Genomic DNA, 19,739 nt, shown 5'->3' with positions numbered 1-19,739 from the left:
GTTGAAGGGCCATCCTCATTATACTGTATAAGTTTAAAGTTTGTTCACAACAACTCTGCGAGGTGGGCAACGTAGTTTCCATTTTTCAGGTGAGGAAAGCCAGGTATAGTGAGGTCAGATAACCTGCCTGAGGGGCAGAGTCGTGACTTGAACAAGAGCAGTCCCAACCCCCTCACACTGAAGCCCATATTCTAACTTATTACCCAAACTTCTTGGGCGTAAGCACTGGACAAATCTGGGGAAATGCTTACCTGGCTTCCTGAGCATCCATGCCTTCCTAGACTGCCTGACCACCGCCCCCATGGTGGCCTGGGGCAAATGGTGCCAATGGGCTTAGCATCCCGCCTGGGACATACGTTTTATAACTGAATGCTTTGAGTTGCTCACTCTGATGAGTGCCGCAGCCTTGTCTGCCTTTCCGTGCCTGCTTTTTGTACACATCCCCTCACACGGTGCCTGTGTGAAACCTGCTCGCCAGTGCCTGTTCCTTTGGGGAAGCCAGGCTCATTGCCCTGGAAGCATACCCGCGGGTATGTGACCACGTGAGTTTTCCCTTATGACAAAACATGAAGCAGGAGTCGTTCAGTGTTTTTTTAAATCCAGGTCTCTATTTTTCCTGTGTAAATATGAATGTAGGCAAAATTAATAGTTAAGGCTTTTAAAATACGTGCATTTTGGTAACACGTTGCTAGTTACATTGTGCTGATGATAAGAGCTTGGATCACATCTTTCTTTAATAGTTCTTTGAAATTTCTTTTAAAAAGTTAAAATGGTCAAATGATCCATAGTAGAAACCAGAACAGACCCATGTAAATCCAAAATGCATACTTGAAAAGGCAGCACCTTTTGTATGAACTACATTAGGGCCCAGTTATGTAGCATATGGATTATAACTTAGACCACAGAGACCTCGAGGTTTCCAAAGTACATGGGACATCTTTTCTGAGAAGAAAAGAGGACAGGAAGAAAGAAGAAGAGGAGGAAGAGAAGAGAAGGAAGGAAGAAGGGGAGATGAGATTGGAGAGAGGAGCAGGAAAGCCTGCATATACGGCTTCTCTGCATTAGGAGAGTGACTTGTCTTTGGGTAATTTACAATGTGTATGAAGCAGAGGATGGACCATTAAGGTACTAATTCACAGTCATAGAACCCAAATCTATATATATACCTTCTAAAATCTTAATGTAATATTATATACTGGATTACACAAAAAAAGCCAGGTCGACACTGCACATTTTTGTCTAAGAGCTTTGCCTCAGGATGTAATTCCAAGACAGAGTGAGGCTTCCTGTTCCAGGGTGCAGGGACAGTTTGGAAAGACATGGCCTAAGGGTCTTGTCTCTTGAAAGTCCTAGTGGTCAGCTTGTTTGCCTTAGGACCCCATTCCAACCTCCAACCTGGGAAACTTCCCCCTCAACACGACTCTCCCCTCCAGGCCAGAACAGGCTGCCCCAGGGCCCCAACTCAGAGACTGGGACAGAGGCCATCTCTGAAGCCTGTTGGGGAGTTAGGAGATGTCCCTTTCCCTAATGGAGATGCTCTTTGCCAGGAAACAGATTCTGGTTTCACAGGAGTTGATGGCAGGGTACCTAGATTTGCTTCTCAGACTTGAAATGGCCTCAGCTGGGGTGACCTGGCTTCATTCTTTGTGCCTGTCATGGCATCAAAGAGCACACGAGGAGATACCCAAGTCAGAAATATGCCCAAGCTGTTTCATGTATCCAATTCGAGTTACCACGGGTACTCTCAGCTTCTGTTACCACTCCCTCACCAGGAGGCAGTGGAGCGAGGGGCAGGAGGGGTGGGTAAGTAAATAACCTCCCATTTACAAAAAAATGAAGTTCAGGAGTCTAAATATTCCCCACAGATTAAAAAAAAACAACTTCTGTGCTCACATTTTTATACTCTTGGCCTAGAGACATCTCACACTTAACAAAACCCTGCCTCACGAAGCGTTTCTTGTGGAGCTCACAGCAACCTGTCACTTAACTGGGGCAGACATAAAGAGTCCCGTTATCTAGATGAGGAAAACCAAGGCTCTCTCCCAAGGCCACGCAGTGCACAGAGGGTGGGGAAAGCTAGAATTCAGTCCCGGCCGAGCCCCGTGCTGCGCAGCGTCGCACTGACCGCCGCCCCGGGGAGGCAGGAGACAGCACCTGTGTCTTCAGGGCCGACTGGGCTCCGTTTGCGGAGCATCACCATCAGGTGGGAGGCCCATCTTCACCTGGCTTTCCAACTGGCTGAGCCGCTGCTTCACCTTCATCTGGGTGGCGTTGTACTCGGCCAGGAGCCTCGCAAACCTGGTCTGCAGGGAGTCCAGGGAGGTCTCGAGGTGCTCCACCTTCTCCTCGATGTCCTTGGGGTCTGCCCCGGCCTTGGCCAGCTCCTCGTCGATCAGGTTGTCCTTCATGAGGATCTGCCGCCCTTTCTCCTCCAGCGCTTTCTTGGCCTCAGGGTACTCAGTGAGCGCCTCCATCAGGTCGTCCTTGGAGAGGCAGAACAGGTCCGAGTAGCCGATGCTCCTGATGTTGGCCGTGCGGCGGTTCCCAGACTTGCTCCCCTTGATGTTCAAGATGCTGATCTCCCCGAAGTAACTCCCATCGCCGAGGACCACGAACTGGGTGATGCCGTCCTCGGCCACCACAGCCAGCTTGCCCTCCTTGATAATGTACATCTCCCTCCCGATGTCCCCCTTCTTGCAGATGTAGTCCCCGGGGCTGAACACTGCCGGCCGCAGCTTCAGCACCAGCTCCACCAGCAGCCCCGCCTCGCAGTCCTGGAAGATTCGGACCTTCCTCAGGGTGTCCAGGTGCACGTTGATGGCGATCTCGGCCTTCAGCTTGTCGGGGAGGCTCTTGAGCACCTCCTTCTCATCCACTGTCTTCTTATTGGCCCACAGGTAGTCGAACCAGCGGATCACCCGTGTCTCCAAGTCCTTGGTCACCTTGCGGAACTGCATGTACTGCTTGATGGAATCGATCTTGGCCTGGAACTCGGCCCGCGAAGCGTTCATGTTTGAGATCATGGAGCCCACGTTGCCCACGATGGTGGCAAAAATCAGGACGCCCACCAGGAAGTCGATGACCACAAAGAGATACTCCTCGTCTTTTACAGGGGGTGGGGTCTCCCCAATGGTGGTCAGGGTCAAGGTGGACCAGTAGAGACTGTAAATGTACTTTCTGGAGAGGCGTCCATACTCTGGGTTGGAGACGTTTGGGTAGACCCAGGAGTCGGTCCCAAAACCAATGAACTTGGAGATGGCAAAGTAGATGCAGGCGTTCCAGTGGATGATGATGAGGATGTACAAGACCAGGTTCCCGATCCTGAACATGTTGGGGTAGTTGGTCCTTGTCTCTGTGCGGTCAAAGAATTCGAAGAGCCGGGCCAACTTCAGGAGGCGGTTGAACCTCAGTTCTGGGTAGTTCATGCCCAGCTTAAAATAAGCCAGGTCTGTGGGGACCAGGGACAACACGTCCAGCTTGAAGTGCAAGGTCTTCGTGTAGTGCTTCCACAGCCGGCTGGCGTCCATGACCATCAGGCCTTGCTCCAGGAAGCCTAAGGAAGAAGACAGACCACGTGGGCATCAGAGAGGCTGCCTGTTTATGGTCACGGCCTACAGAAAGATATTTTACCTTGTGACTACACAAGATGCGGTGTTATATATATATATATAATAGAAACAATTTCCAGAAGCCATACTCACTATTACTACAGGAAACGTGCTCTGGTATTTTCTATCAGATCTTCTAATCTATTTTATTCAATTAAAAATACAGATCAGTTAGGTAAATTTGAATGTGGATTGGGTATTTGATAGTAGTGAAGAAAGATTATTAAATTTTAAGAGATAAATGGACGTTATATTTTAAAGAATGGGTCCTGGTTAAAGCTACATGCTAACATGGTTACTGTCTGAGATTCACTTTAAAAAACCTCCATCCAAGAACAGGGTGTGGGAGGATAAATGAACCAAAATTAGCAAAATGTTGGTAACAGTTGGAGCTGGATGAGGGTACAAGGGGATTCATAAGAGTGCTCTCTCAGTTTTGTATATGTTTGAAAATATTAACAATAACAACTTTAAAAACACTGGTCATGGCCTAGCAAATGGGCTTTACCAGTTACTAACGGGGCATGACCTTGCCCGTGGGAACTCCCTGGTGGTCCAGTGGTGAAGACTTCACCCTCCAATGCAGGCGATGTGGGCTCCATCCCTGGTCGGGGAGTTAGGATCCCACAGGCCGGTCACTCAGGGCTTCTGGGCCCTGGTTTCTAAAGCAGTAAGATGGAGATAATCCCGCCCGCGCTTCTTGTCTCCTGCAGCAGTTCTCTCGAGAAAACAAGACATGCTTGGAATGCTTTGTGTATTATAAAGCTGCCCCAGGTTGTGTGGTGATCTGGTGGTGTTCGTATCCACAACCACGGCACAGTTTTTAGTTTAAAAACCTTGAAAGTGACAAGCAGGGCCTCTGGCAGCTTATGTGATGTCTTTGTGCAAATCAGAAAGAGGATCCTCAAGGATGCACAGCTTGGAGACTGAGGCATGGGTGCGGCTTTAGGCCTGGCTCACAGCTAGAGGTGGTTTTGTTACTGACTGCAGTCCTTGGACTCTCTAATCAGCAGAAACTGGTGAGAGACCAGACCAGGAATTCAGGCAAGGCTTTACTGGGGCTCGGGCAGCAGCAGCACTAGGCAGTGAGACAAGTCACCGGTGTCCTTGCTCGCTCCCAGAGGCGGGGCTGGTTTCTTAAGCCGGGTGGGGGTGGGGATGGCGGTGGACCTGTGGGTTGGGCTGGAGGTGTGGCTTAGGTGGTCTGCATATGGGGATAGTTATTTTTCGTTCCTTATAGATCCTTTGTATTCTGTTGCTGCACAAGCACTCTGGCAGAGGATTGCTCCTCACAGGCTGTCTTAATCTGAAGGAAATCACACCCTCCTAGGCCCTATTTCAGATTTTAGTTCTCTGTATATTACACCTACTCTGAAAGCCATGGGTAACTTACCCTGGCTCTTCTGACTGTCCACGAAGAGGAACCCCAGGGGCGACTGTTCTGGATCTCCCTGAACCTGCCCACAGGCCCCAGACCCCACCACTGCTGCATGCTGTGGGATCTAGGACCCGGGGCCCGGGCCCACTCACCTGTCCGGGCTCGGACCAGCATATCCATGCCATAGAGGATGTCTGCCGAGTAGTCCAGGACCAGCCAAAGCATCAGGTGCTCGGACTGGAGCTCATCGAAACAGGCCCTAAAAAAGTGCAAGAAGGGCCGTGTTGGGGAGGGCCCAGGGTGGGTAGCAGCGCTGTGCTACAAACTGGGGTTCAGTTCATCCCCCCAACAGCCCGGCCTGCAGGGCTGTACCCCAGCACCTCACCCCGGCCTCAATGAAGGGCCTGGGCGCTCAGAAGCTTTTCTGCCTCGAGGTCACAGAGGTCCTAAGAAGAGCTGAGACTGACCCCAAAGAGTGGGCCCTGTTGCCTCTTGACAGTAAGTGATATGATGGCCCCTTCCCCACACTGGGGAAGTTTTTCCGGGGCAGTTTTTCCAGGCCTCAGTGGTAGAGTCAGATGAAGGAGCTGAGAACTTGCCCTTTCTGGGGCCAAATGCCAACAAAGATACATCAACTTCTAGAGATTAACAATGGAACAAGTCACATCTCCCCCCAAAAATAGTAGCTCACCGTGCACCCCAAACGGCTCAGAAAGCCCAAAAGCCCCCTCTGGTGTCTGCCCCCTGGTGGGTGAGGTTGGTCCAGACTGGGATTGACATATACACACTGCTATATATAAAATAACTAATAAGACAACTAATAAAGCCTTATTGTATAGCTCAGGCAACTCTCTGTATGACTTACACAGGAAAACAAACTAAAAATCAGTAGATATATGTATATATGTAACAGACTCACTTTGCTGAACCCCTGAAACTAACACAACATTGTAAATATAGTATATGCCAATAAGAATTAATAGAAAACAAACAAAAAAGCCCAAAGCCCACAGCCAGTGGAGAACACCACCTGTTACCTACAGCCCCGTCCTGCAGGTCAGCTCAGGAGTGACCCACTCCTCCCACTTCCCCTCAGGAGAGCAATAACTCGCTCTTGCATCTTCCTCCGGTGACTCAATTAGGAAGGCTCCAGGGTGCCAGGCCCTTTGCTTTGATCTCAAACACAGGTCCCCACCGGTGCTCCCTCTTTGAGCCCTTCCTTATGGACAGAGCCCTGGAGTGGGGCATGGCAGCCCAGTCCAGTATTCTTGCAGGGAGAATTCCATGGACAGAGGAGCCTGGTGGGCTACAGCCCATGGGGTCACAAAGAGTCGGATACTACTGAGCGACTGTGGACAGAGATCCTGAGGCACACACAGCTGGAGGGCAGCCGCCGGGCGCTCAGAGCTCGGTCCCTAGCTGCCCCTCCCCGCTACCTGCACACGAGCAGACACCAGTTGTAGAAGACAGGCACAGCGATGACGCTCAGCCAGTGGTAGTACATGTTGCTGGAAGGGTCCATCACAACGCTGTCCTTCTTCTTCCTGGGAACGCCCACACAAACAGCACAGTGTGTTGGAAGTCTGCAGCTCTGGAGGGGTTTAGAGACCTGGTCTAGCTTACAGACCCCAGGGCAGCTGTGGGCTGCAGCAGAAGAGATGACTTCCCAGATAGGGTGCTATCAATCTCAGCGGGGGTCATGTGGGTGTCCCTGTAGAGGGCCTTCTCTGCCACCCCCAGGAAGCCACGGTAACTCTAAAACCATGGTGATGACATTCCCACATGCCCTGTGGTATCATCCATGCACTCCAGAGTGCCAGGGAGGAAAGTGGAGCACCGTCATGTTGGAACCACCTCAGGGAAGCTTTGGGAAAATGCAAGTTCCCAGGCCCACCCCGACCCCTCCCGGGCTGGGGTCTGGAAATGTGCATTTGACCCTCGCCCCAGGCGGTTCTGAGGCAGCTCCTCTCTGGACTGACCTTGGGATCCCGGGGGTCCCCTTCAGGAAGGTGCTCTGTCCACTTCACTAATTGCATTTGTGCAGATGTTCTAAAGCCTCACTTCTGAGCACTGGGGTCCTGCCTCCCACCGAAAACCACCAACCTGGGAATCACTGCAGTTATGTCAGCCAAGACTAAGTGGAAGAAATAGCTTAGGGTGCTTTCTGCTTTCATTTTCAGGATTTTCAAAGGGTTAGAATTTATAGGTGGTACTGGAGATCTTTTCTTTGGTCCCCCTGTCTCCTCCCCCATGCCAACTCCCCACCATGCCCACTAGGCCTGCAGAGCTGCTCCTGAGCCCCAGAGGACACCCTGGGTTGCCTTTCTGGTTGCACCTCAACTTAGCAAATGCAAGATCAGTTTCTCACTGACAGGGCTTTGGACATTCCCAACCACCAACACTCATCATCACTGGGTTTGAATTACAGTTTGTGAACATAGTATTTTCTAGTGCCCGGGAGAGGGGCTCCACATACCCCAGCTGTGAAGATGACACGGTGGGCAAACAGAACGCCCCAGAAGAGGGCACCAGAGCAGGCTCCCAGGGAAGCCCACAGTTGCCCACCCGGGGCTGCAGTCCACCCTGCCTACCTACAAGCCCCACTCTGAGGTCCCCAACTTTCCCTGCAGAATGAGACCCTCACATGATCTCAGCAGGCCTGATCCCTGCCTGAGACCAAGTCCTTTTCCATAGCCCTAAGCAGCCCCCTCTCCAGGGCTGACCCTGAGGCCCCACAGAGTCAGCCTCTCTCTCCTCCCTGGGGAGGGACCAGGCGTGCTGTGACCCCAGAACTTCCCCTCTTTGGGGGCAGTTTCTCTTAGTACTTACTCCTCTTTCTTGGGGTTTTCCTTTTTCTCTTCCTTTTTCTCTTTCTCCTCCTTTTTCGCCTTGTCACTGGGTGACACAGGGTGACACTTAGTGATTTTCGTATACCACGGGGAGAGGGCAGGCCGCGGTGACTGAAGGAGAGGGCGTGGTGCAGGAAACGCATCTTTCCAGCACGCTGGGGTGAAGCGAGCTTACTGATTTCAAGAATAGTAATGTCAGGAAGCTGATGCACAGAGAGGTCAGGTAACTTGCCCAAGGTCACAAAGCTCTTAGGTAGCTGAGTTGGGATACAAATGCTCTTAACCAGTATATATATTAAATGTATTGCATGTATGTGGTGCTAGCGGTAAAGAACCTGCCTGCCAATGCAGGATTTAAAAGAGACATGGGTTTGATGCCTGGTTCAGAAAGATCCCCTGGAGAAGGAAAAGGCAATCCACGCCAGTATTCTTGCCTGGAGAGTCGGGGAGCCAGTCCATGGGGTCACAAAGAGTCAGACATGAGTGAAGTGACTTAGCATGTATGTATGTATGTATCTATTTATTTACCCATCTATATTCTCAATACATAGATCTAGAGAAAACTTGGAGGTATATTTGCCAATATGTGAAGAGGGGTTTCTCTGATACTGGGGTTCAATTATTAACATAGAGTATACTTTTGTGGGTGTGTGTTCATGGGTGCTTTTCTGTGTCCCAAGTTTTTGACAATGAGCATATTAATAAATTGAGTAGGAACAAAAAGTTATAATTGGTAAATGAGAAGAGCCAGGACAGTCGCCCCATCCTCTGTTCTGAATCTACTGGTCTTTCAGCAGCTAAAGTCTTAATGCCAAGACACCAGCAGAGGGCGCTGCCCACAAGCTTATTGGGCACACTGAGCCCTGCTGGGAGTTTAATTAACACCAGGCTCTGCCACCCTTGTTCAGGATTTGTGGCCTGACTTTGGCCTTTCCTCTGGCTACCAACCTGCTGAGGCCTAGGGAAGACCCTGTGCCATCCAGCTGTGTCCCGGAATGCAACCAGCACCGACCCAGGGGACCTGCACAGAGCTACGCATCGATGGTGGCTTTGACTGAGAACAATTTGGTCAGGAGAAAGAAATGTTCAGAACCCATGGACTAAGCGAAAATGCCATAAATGTGGTGGAAGAGTGGGGGAAGGTGTCCATAAGAATTACTTCTGTATCTTTGTGCCCAGGTGGCCCCATTTGGGAACAGTTCCCTGTTTTGTCCTTTGGTCCTTGGACCCATGGTATGAGCCCATCTGAAAAGATTTATCAGAGCCTGATGCAGCCAACTGCATCCACCCCCATCCTTGCCCACATCCTAGCCCCAGGTCAGAGAAGCCTGGAGACCCACCCATAGGACCTCCTCCCAGTCCAGTGTTCTGAGTCTTTACTCAACTGCAGGACTTTCAAGGGTGTTTGAAGTCAGGTTTGCCTTGACATCAAGCATTTTGAAACAGCTATCATTTTGCATATTAAATCATTTTGTTTTTCTGACACTTGGGTCTCTGGATTTGATGTCCCAATTTATGTAAACAAAATGCACTGAGGGGGAGGAATGCATTAGGAGTTTGAGATCAGGTCAACTCTTTGTGACCCCATAGACTGCAGCCCACCAGGCTCCTCTGTCCATGGAATTCTCCAGGCAAGAATGTTGAAATGGGTTGCCATTCCCTTCTCCAGGGGATCTTCCTGATCCAGGGACTGAACCTGGATTTCTTGCATTGTAGGCATTATTACTGTCTGAGCCACCTAGGAAGCCCTTCTTTTTTTCACTTCAAGGGAGAAATGGATTAAGAGTTTGGGATTAGCAGATGTAAACTATTATATATAGCATGGATAAAGAACAACTGCATAGAACAGGAACCTATACTCAATCTCCTGTGATAAACCACAATGGAAAGGAGTCTGAAAAAGAATATATACATATATAAGACTGAATCGCTCTGCTGTATACCAGAAATTAACACAACATTGTAAACTTATTTCAATTAAAAAAGTAAATTTAAAAGACAACAAAAACAAAAAAAACCCCAATGTGACTAATGTTCAAGAAGGAAAACAGAAACAAAAATTCTATCAGAACAAAGGGAAATAATCAGAAAAAGCCTTGGCATCGTTCTCTGTCAACTGGAAGTCAAGAAATTGGCATTGCTTGCTGATACTGTCCTCCTAGGCTCCAACTGAGAGCCCCCTTCCCTACCTAACCCCGTGGTGTTCCATAAAGGAAGACTGGAGAATGGGGCACACATGCGCATGTGTTCACACATGTAAATGGTCCCACCACATACACACACCCTGTTTGGGCTTTTGGATGGCATTGCCAGAATCACACATCAAACTTCTCTGCCAGCTCAGCATCAGGTGGTAGGAAACAATTGCAGTGGGCCAGGGTTTCAAGAGGTTGTTCTCTGGAAATATTTAAATTTCCTCTTTCCACTGATTACATCCTGATCACATCCTTAGCCTTAAGACAAGAGCATTTCCCTGGCACACAGGAGCTTGAGGACGTAGAATGCAAAGTACATTCTTATTATGAAGGAGAAGATCCACTGCTCAGTAAAGGGACTCCAGCTTTGCACCTTCAGATACATAGCAACAGAGGGTGCTGGCACTGAAAATGTTTACCCATCCAACTCCTTCGCTTTATAAATAAGAACAATGCAAGACACAGAAAAGAGGACCTGCCCAAGGAAGTCTCACCGAATAGGTCCCTCCCCACGTTTGTCCATGGGGACGGGTTTCCAATGCCAGGAGCAGGGTTCTAGCAGGGTCTGGCGGGTGTGGCAGAAGCAGCAGGACTAAGGAGGGAGACACAGCTGGCGTGTCTACAGGAGGAGGGCGGCGGTGGGGAGTGGGAGGGGGCGGAGGTACTCACTCCTTCTCCGAGTTGTTGCAGGCATTGGTGTTGTTTCTGGCCAGGGGCCAGGCACTGCGGGGAGGCAAAGAGAATCTGAACTCGGTCCACTTGCTGGGGACCCCTTGCCCTCCGGCAGTTATTCTGGGACTCCCATCCCTTGTCTCCTGGGCCTTTCCACGCAGTTTGAACACAGGGAATTGTTATCGTTGGGGACAAGCTTCTTTTGTGTGTGTGACCAGTTTGTGCTGGTGAATGCCTCAGAGTAGAGGAGAGGATGGACACTTGGGGAACGTGAGGATTCTGAATAAATGGGGCATGCCTCTTTGAACCCCATCCAGCACCCTGGCCTCAATTCCTCTTGCGTTTTAGCGCGTGCTGGGCAGTGCACCAGACACTACGGAGGGCACGTAGGCCACCCAGCATGGTGCCCGCCCTCGGGTGCTTCTGGGAGAACAGGCTGAGCGCCTTGGGCCAAGGGTACAGAGTTAGCAGCAGCAGCAGCACTTTTAGAGGGTCGGCAGGGACGAGGTTCTCACAGGGCCCCTCCCTCAGACACCCCATCACAGGGGTCGCTTCCAATTCTTAGGGCAAAAAATAGACCGAGGGCAGAGCTGCCCCAGAGTTCAGCCCATCCTCCCCACCCCTGTCCCCAACATTCACCTTAAAACTTCAGGGCCCACTACCCAGATCTATGTGAGAATCTTGTAGAAGGCAGGGATTGGTTTTGCACCCAGCGATGTTTATTTAAAGCTGGACTGGGCAGTTCTTGACGGTGTTCTTTAGGAAAAGGCGTGATCCTTGTGAGCTCAACTGCCAGTTCACGTGTGTGACAGCTGGTTTAAGAAAGCCAGCCTGGCCTCACAGGGCTGGAGGGTGGCTTGCCTGTCTGTGGTCACTGCAGACCAGTCACAGGACAGGAGGTCTGGGGGCCAAAGCCAGTGCCTGGGACACTCCAGACTGACTCTCAAAGCACCTCTCCTCTGATGTTGAACATCTAGCCAAATACTTTTTTTGGTACTTCTGCATGCCCTGCCCATGCCTCCCTCCCTCCATTCAGAATGTGGCTCTAATTGCTTTTTTGGGGATTAATTTATCATCTGAAAATCCCCCGAGAAATCAAAGCTGTGCTATTACAAAGGAAAGTTTAGGTTTCTGGGGTGCAGTGGCATGTGATTGCCACACCTTTGTGCCCATAATCTCATTGGGCCAAACCCATAGGAGAACTAAGACTCATTTCTGCATACATTTTGCTTTGCTAATAGGACTTGGCCTTGAAAATTCAAGGTCTTCTTCCACCAGGAAGCCTCCCTGAGTACTCTGCTCCCATCCTGCACCACTGCATTCACCTGCCCACTCTGAACCTTCCAGTGAGTTAACCAGGCATTGGTGGCAAGTTGGGGCCTGGCCCTGATGGGGTCCTTGCTCAACCCTCCACTTATCTGGTCACACAGGGTCTGAACACACAGAGTCTAGTGTTCGTCTCCATGAATCTCAAGTTGCGGAGAAGACAGTTTGATCAGTTAAGCCAAGGAAGTCTTTGCTTGCCCCAAAGGAACTGAACCAGTTTGTTGACTTGCTAACACACCTCCTTCCCTCCCTACCCCTTCTCTGCTCCCTGCACCCTACCTCCCTGCCACACACCACCTTTGCCCTGCCCCGCTTCTCCAAGTTCCCTTCTTCCTTGGCCTGCATCCCTCCTGTCTCTCTGGCTCAGCAGTGAACAGGATGTGTGCCTTGTGGTCCTGGATTCTCAGCTCTGGGAGCCTGCACGCGTCCCAGCGCTCAGGCCCTCCCACCCTTCTCACAGCCCAGCAGACCAAGGGTTTGTGGTCCAAACTCGTGTGAAACAGTAGCCCGGAAATGCTGCTCCACTGGACCTCTGCCTCTCAGCCAGCAATTCTCATGCCTTCCTCAGCAGGGAAGACTAATGCAGACCTCCTAATGTCACCAGCAAGACATTTCTTTGAACTGTCATATTTTATCTTAAGCATGCTTGCATATCTTGCACATTTCACAATGTACTGCATAACCTGTAATAAAAATATACCCCCCACCTCAATCTGGAAATAAAACTGAAGCTCCGAGAAGATCCATCCTGTTTTCCCCAAAGCTTCAGAGCCTTCAGTCCCCAGGGGCTTTCTCTGCCTGTTTGAGGTGCCACATCTGAGCCCTTCTGTTCCTTTGACTCAAAAACAGCATTTTCTCTATCAAATTACATAGGGACTGTCGGTTCTGCAACAACCATGCGTCTTTTCACCCTTCTTTTTATGTCTTTTAAATCCTGGCATGACCTAGAGAATTCAGCTTAGAGATCTTGTTCAAGCCCCCCTTTCCCTTAAAGCGGGTTCTGAGCAAGTGTCCTCCCTTTGTGAGGCTGAGAGGAGGTCTGCTCCCCTGCAGGCTTACCTCTCCTACTGCTACGGGGTCCTAAAGAGACCTTCTGCTGTTAATCGACACCTGATTCAACCTGTGGCGGCTCAGTCGTCTCCCACTGGCCAGAAGCTGGGTGCTTCTCAAGAGCACTAGAGGGGAGGGGAGGGGAGGCAGCCGCTCTGTGTGGGGCGGGGAGCAGGGGATATCAGTCTAGCCCCTGCAAACTTCTCTGCGTGCCTGCACCCCACAGCACCAGCCATAAACTCCCCGCTGGGTAGGGGGCCAGGCAAGGTGCTCAAAGCCCTTGTTCTGCAGACCCTTCTCCTAATGAAAAGCAAACACTCTCCCCATCCCTCAGGCCCACCTATCGTCCCCTCATTGTTCTCAACCTAACCTGGAGGTGGAAGGTTCTCCTTGAAAGTTCTAACCAACCGTCAGATCTTTTCCCCAGAAGAACGCACCTATACCCATCCATAAAATTGTGGGTGCTATGCAGGTACTCCCCGAGGCTCGTGGTACAAAAGCCTCAGTTTTCTAGCAAGAGAGGTTACAGTGCAGTGTAGGATGAGGGTCCTTTGATGGAGAGATTGGTGAGGCCAACGTCCTGCAGGTGCGATTCTGAAGGCACCAGCAGCAGGGGGTGCTGGGGGGCTCTGCGGAGGACAGGGTCAGAGCTCAGTTGAGGCTGGGGCCTCAGGTTTAAAGGGCTTCATCTCCTGCAGGGCTTCTTGAAGTCTGACAGAGATGCTTAGAGCAAGCAGTCTAACCCCAGGACAGACCCCTTCTTCAGGGAATACCTGGGCACCGACGTTCCAGGCCACATGCTGGGTTAATCCACACTGGCCCACACGAGCAGCAAGCGCTTCCAGCCCCATGTGGTACAGGCGGCCCCCTCTCCCTTACCTTCTCCCTCTGTCTGGTGGCTCCTGGCTGCCCACACTGAACTGGACATGGCTTTCTCGGCTGGACACCTCTTTGAGCTCGGCTCCGCGGAAACGCTCCAGGGAAGAGTCGGGCCTCTGGTCCTCCTGGTGTAAGTGCCTGGCGCTCCAGGCACGGAGCGAGATGATGAGGCGTGACAACCTGGAAGGACACAGATGGGCAGCCAGGGCACAGTGGAAGGAGGCGGAAGCCCCTCCCAGAGGGTGGGGGCAGGGGCAGTGATCCCCTGGCAGGTGGCAGGCTCAGGTTTGACCCCACCCCTGCCCCCCACTCCCCAGAACTGCTTCTTCCTCCCTCCTCTGCCACCTGGGATGGAGCTTCCTCCATAAGGGATACTATTTTCATTGTGGCTTTGTCACTTTAATGCCTGGACTCCATCAAAGGCATGATCCTTCCACTGGGGCCTTAGCAAGTTTTTCTGCTCATTTTTCCTTTTGCCCCATGTAGAGCTCTTTGTTATGACTGGTAAGCAGAGGAACAGTAAAAAAAAATACAATTTCCAAATAGGGATAAAATTCAGAGCAAGTTTAATGGAGCAAGCACCCAGATACAACCTAGGTTCTTTCCCCAACCCTTGTCCTATGAATTGCTATCCATACAAACTTTTATTTTCTCTCCAGGCCTGTGGAGAAGTCCCTCTGCAATGTGCACTGACCTCTGTCTTGGAGCAGATCCGGTCCAGGCCTCAGGCACCTGAACCCAGGCAGCCCGCATGCCTAGAGCACATCTAAGCTCCAGCTTTCCCTGTAAAACCTTCCCTCAGCCCCATCTGGTACAGGTGGCCCCGTCTCCCTTACCTTCTCCCTCTCTCTGGTGGCTCCTGGCTGCCCACATTGAACTGAACATGGCTTTCTCGGCTGGACACCTCTGAACTGCCTCTCCTGCCCCTTTATTCTCCAAATCTGCAACCCCACCCTCATCACCATTTCTTCCTAAGACTTATCTTCTTTCTGCCTCTGTCTCCTTATTCCCAAGCTGAGGGCCGAAACCGGTCAGTTACCTGGTGGGACCCTGGCTGGTGAAGGAGCTTTGCCTGGATTCAGCCAGTCCTCTAGTCTCCATGGCAATGCCTTCCTGCAGTTCTGACGATGTCTCCTCGCATGGCAAGTGGGTCCTAGGAAATCAAATATGCAGCAAGCAAAATTGATTTCCAGCTCATCCAACTCTTGGACATGTTGAGGACCGAGATGGCCAGATGCTCTGCTTAAAGAGGAACGCCCCTGTCAGAGATCCTCACGCCAGAGCTCCACCCTTCAGTTCATGCTCCAGCAGATCCTGGCTTTTAGGATAATGTGGCCTTTACTTTATGGCAAGGAGGCCACTGGCCATAGCCTAGGCGAAAGGGGCCAGCCAGCAGTAAGTGGTCCTTATGAGCACCGAGGGCAGGGAGTTGGGGTGGGGGAGGTACTGTGCCTGCCTCTGGAGCCAGAGCAGTTGTTTCCACATGAGGATTCCAGAACAAGGATTTTGGTTTACACACATCTCTGCATGCTGAAACCCTTTCTTCCAAAGCCAGATCAGGTGCCGCCTCCTTCAAGAGGTCTTCCCTTGCCCTCTGTCCCAGTGTGTTTGTGCTGCAGGAAACCACTGATTAAGAGGAGGGTCCTGAAATATTGTAATGAATTGGCTTCTTATTTGTATAGTGCTTTCAAATGAAAGTCCACTTCTGCTGTGCCCTTTTGCCAAGGTAGGGGCGGAGGACCTTCCCTTGTGCAATTCAGGGCAAAAAGTCTGAGCATTAGCAGAGCCTGGTGTTTGTTGAATTTCCTGGAATAAGAGCTCCCTGCTGGGGCCTGTTTTCCATTCTCTCCCTTTAAAACTTCCTGGGGCTGAAGTCTGATCAGCCTGATTAAAAGCCATCCAGGCACTGGCCTCTAAGGATTTGCACTTCATCCTTTGTGTCTTGAAGAGCCCGAGCAAGACAAATTAATTCGATCACATGACCTATTCCAACCTAATCAGCCTTCTTAACAAGGTGGCAACACGGTTGAAGAAGTAAGCAAGAATTACTGTCAGGGTAAACGCTCTGTGTCTCCCCAGTGAGTGATCAGAAGTCAGAATTCCACAACCCAGCCACCAAGCTGCTGCCTCTTCCTTTCTGCAACAGCCCTGCTGTCTCCAGCACGGGCGGGGGGAGGCTCACTACCACACCGTAGCTCCTCCAGGCAGTCCCTGCTCAGCCCTGACAGCCAGCAGGTTCTTCTCTCCCTCAGCTTCCCCCTATGGAGGATACTTTTTTTTTTTTTTTACTGAAAACACACAGAGTGACACATAAAGTACCTGCCATTTATTGACTGCTTACTGTACATCAGCCACTTACATTTTATCACTTAAATCATATAACAACGTTATAAGGGACGAAACAGGTTCAGGGAGATTAAATAACTTTCCCAAGGTCATGTAGCCAACTGGAAAAGCTGAGATTTGAATGCCATGCCATCCCATTTCAAAGCCTGCTGTCACCCCCTCATGAATCTGCCTTCTGTATTTTCTAATTAAAGCAAAAGTTGAATAGGACACGGCTGAGGCAGATGGTGACTGCAGCTATGAAATTAAAAGACGCTTGCTAAGCTTGCTAAGGAAAAGCTATGACCAACCTAGACAGCATATTAAAAAGCAGAGACATTACTTTGCCAACAAAGGTCCGTCTAGTCAAAGCCAGGGTTTTTCCAGTAGTCATGTATGGATGTGAGAGTTGGGCTATAAAGAATGCTGAGCACCGAAGAACTGATGCTTTTGAAGTATGGTGTTGGAGAAGACTCTTGAGTGTCCCTTAGACTTCAAGGAGATCAAACCAGTCCATCCTAAAGGAAATTAGTCCCGAATATTCATTGGAAGGACTGACGCTGAAGCTGATACTTCAATACTTTCTCGATTTGATGTGAAGAACTGACTCATTGGAAAAGACCCTGATGCTGGGAAAGACTGAAGGCAGGAGAAGGGGATGACAGAGGATAAGATGGTTGGATGGCATCACCGACTTGATGGACATCAGTTTGAGCAAGCTCCAGGAGTTGGTGATTGACAGGGAAGCTTGGCGTGCTGCAGTCCATGGGGTCGCAAAGAGTCGGACACGACTGAGGGACTAAACTGAACTGAGGACTGAGTTCTGTAGCATGCCACTAGAGACATGACTCTGATTCCCCTAGTTGTACTATGTGGGCATATTTTTTTTTATTGCCAAAGCACCTAATTGAATTCTCTCTCTAATCTCATGAGAGACCACTCACACCTCAACCTTATACATATAAGAGACCCTGTCAGGACTTCCCCTGACAGGGGATAAGAATCCATCTGCCAATACAGGGGACATGGGTTCAGACCATGGTCCAGAAAGATTCCACATGCTGCGGAGCAACTAAGCCCATGTGCCACAACTGCTGAGCCTGCGTGCTGCAACTAGTTAAGCCCGTGCACCTAGAGCCCATGCTTTGCAACCAGAGAACCAACTGCAAAGAGAAGCCCGGGCACCGCAACAAAGAGTAGCCCCCACTTGCTGCAACTAGAGAAAGCCTGCACGCCAAAATGAAGACCCAGTGCAACCAAAAATAACATTAATTAATTTAAAGAGAGAGACCCTATCAGAGGCCCTGCTACAATTAGGAAGCTACAATTCCCTTGCCTTCTAATACTGTGTACCGCAAAGCTGGGAATGCATGTTCCAAGGCACCGGGTCAGTTACAGGAGGAGGAGGCAGGGGACAAGTGAATCCATCTCTCCAATCCCTGGTTCCGAGCAGCTGGCATGCCTGGGGGTGGGGAGCTGGAGGTGGGGGCAGCAACTGGCAGCTGGGCCGGAGCTCCGCATGGCCTGTATGTCCGGAAGATCTGGAGGTGGTCCCCAGGATGAAGCTATTCTGTCCCCACCAGGTCCTCAGGGAGCTCCAGGCGCCAGGCAGTCAGCCCAGCATTTCTGCCTAGTCTGGTTTCTGCTAATTGTGTGGGAGCACCTCCTGAGAGCACATTTACTTGCATCCGCAGCAAAAGACTCCATGTGCATGACATCAGGGTTTGTGGGTGAGACAGAGGGGCAGAACTCACCCCAGATTTCAAAGCAGGCCTGCAGCTGGCAGCAGTGAGAGCCACTGCATGTGGCCTGGACCTACAGCATCCACTGGAAGGGGAGGCAGCAAAGTGGGGGACCTGGAGGCCTGGGTTTGAGTCCCTACTCCAACGCCTATTAGCTAGGTGTACTGCAGGCTTGTCACTTACCTTCCCTGAGTTTAATTTTCCTGGTCTTCGAAAAGGAAACAAAGGAAAAATTGATTTCATAATGACTTGTTCAAACACCCAAGTCACAAAAGGCACATTTAGTTGTGAGGAACAGGAAGGGTCTTATATGATGTAAGTCCAAGGGACCCAAGGGGCTTTTTTTTCTGGATGCATCTCCTTAATTGTTTCTTGATGCCCAAAGTTCTACCCTGATGTCTTTCTTCTAGCTCCAGAATCTCTACCCTTTTTAAACGCCTGGGAGATACCTAAATAATAGCAAATCCAATGAGTTACTCCTCAGAGAAACTGATTTCACAAGGTAGACAGAAGGGGAGATGGGGTGGGAGGAGAGGAAACAAATGTCTGAGGTAACATTTTGAGTCCCCAAGGACACACAGGTACTGCTGAAAGGGAGAACCTTCTGCCAATCACTGCAAGATCAGAGATTCAGAACCTCGAAGGGAAATACAGAGGGTGGAGACTGGGGGCCAGGCCCCGTCCTGCTAGCTGGCTGAGGAGCTAGCTGAGGACTTGACAGGCCTCAGGCTCTATAGAACCAGCAGAGCAGGCCAGGACAGCCTGACTTTGCCTCCCTCTCAGACTCCTTCTCGGTGGTGATGCTACCTCTACAGGAAGAAGCCCTGGGAAGTTGGTAATTAGCAAGAACAGGGACAACTGGTGAAACATAAGAAACTGTTTTGAAAGACAAGGTCATTTTCAACGCGTAAAGCTCATCTTCTGTGTTTATTTATACAGAGGAATTCATGTCCATGAGGTGAGGCTTTTTTGTCACTGGAGGAAGCAGAGGTTCTCATCAGAATGGAAACCGGTAATTAACTTTGTGCTCTGTGGATCTGGTGTCTTCCTCTAGTGACTCTGGGGACATGCGAGTGAACAGAAGTGACCTTTTAGAACAAGGGTGGAGAGTGTGACACATTATTTTTCTTCTCCTCCCAAGCCCCGAGGAACTAGAGTGACGGGCAGGTGCTGCCCCAGCCGCATGTGACCAGGAAACCGAGGTCACTGCATTTTTGCCTTCGGTCCTGGGGAAGCAGGTTGCAAATGGTTTTCTTTTGTGATAATTGCTTTGGGCTCTGCTCAGGAAGCAGCACGAAGAAGTCTCCTCTTCTTTAGGACATGACCCTCTATGCCCAACAGCTCATCTAAAATAGCTACACCAGGAGATTGCTCTGGGGGTTGAGGTGTCCTTGGTGCTAGCTGCAATTCTCTGCAGCAGGTTCTGAAGTCTTTATTGCATTATCTGCAAAAATATGCCAGGGAGCTCTTAAATAATTGAGTCAATGAAACAGATCTAAATAGAAAGAGCAAAATGCAGGATATTTTTATTTCTGGTCTTTTCAAGGTGTAAATTTAATTTTTTTGTGTTGTTATTCAAAGGAAACACTTTGATCCTTCCTTATGACTCTTCACAAGCAAAATGATCTCAGTGATTTAAAAGAGAAATGGAAACCGGTCTCTAATTTGGTGAAAGAGCTGGGAAGAGGGATGTCTCAGGGGACAGGAAGATGACA

At 50.3% G+C, this 19,739-nt stretch overlaps 1 protein-coding gene across 1 annotated transcript in view; it reads right to left on the bottom strand.

Moving 5' to 3' along the window:
• Positions 1–608: 608 nt before the first annotated feature.
• The window catches only part of CNGA3 (cyclic nucleotide gated channel subunit alpha 3), a 35,034-nt gene continuing 15,903 nt past the window's right edge, over positions 609–19,739 (bottom strand). Inside the window, exons 3-9 of the mRNA XM_055539399.1 lie at positions 14,997–15,110; positions 13,958–14,137; positions 10,700–10,753; positions 7,816–7,881; positions 6,423–6,530; positions 5,139–5,245; positions 609–3,553 (exon numbers count right to left, since the gene is read on the bottom strand). Coding sequence (XP_055395374.1) covers positions 2,163–3,553; positions 5,139–5,245; positions 6,423–6,530; positions 7,816–7,881; positions 10,700–10,753; positions 13,958–14,137; positions 14,997–15,110 — 2,020 coding nt within the window. The 3' untranslated portion in view covers positions 609–2,162. The remainder of the gene's footprint in view (positions 3,554–5,138; positions 5,246–6,422; positions 6,531–7,815; positions 7,882–10,699; positions 10,754–13,957; positions 14,138–14,996; positions 15,111–19,739) is intronic.

Source organism: Bubalus kerabau, chromosome 11 (genome assembly GCF_029407905.1).
Source record: "Bubalus kerabau isolate K-KA32 ecotype Philippines breed swamp buffalo chromosome 11, PCC_UOA_SB_1v2, whole genome shotgun sequence".
In the NCBI taxonomy this organism is placed as follows: Eukaryota; Metazoa; Chordata; class Mammalia; order Artiodactyla; family Bovidae; genus Bubalus; species Bubalus kerabau.
This window is presented reverse-complemented; position numbering and strand designations above follow the sequence as displayed.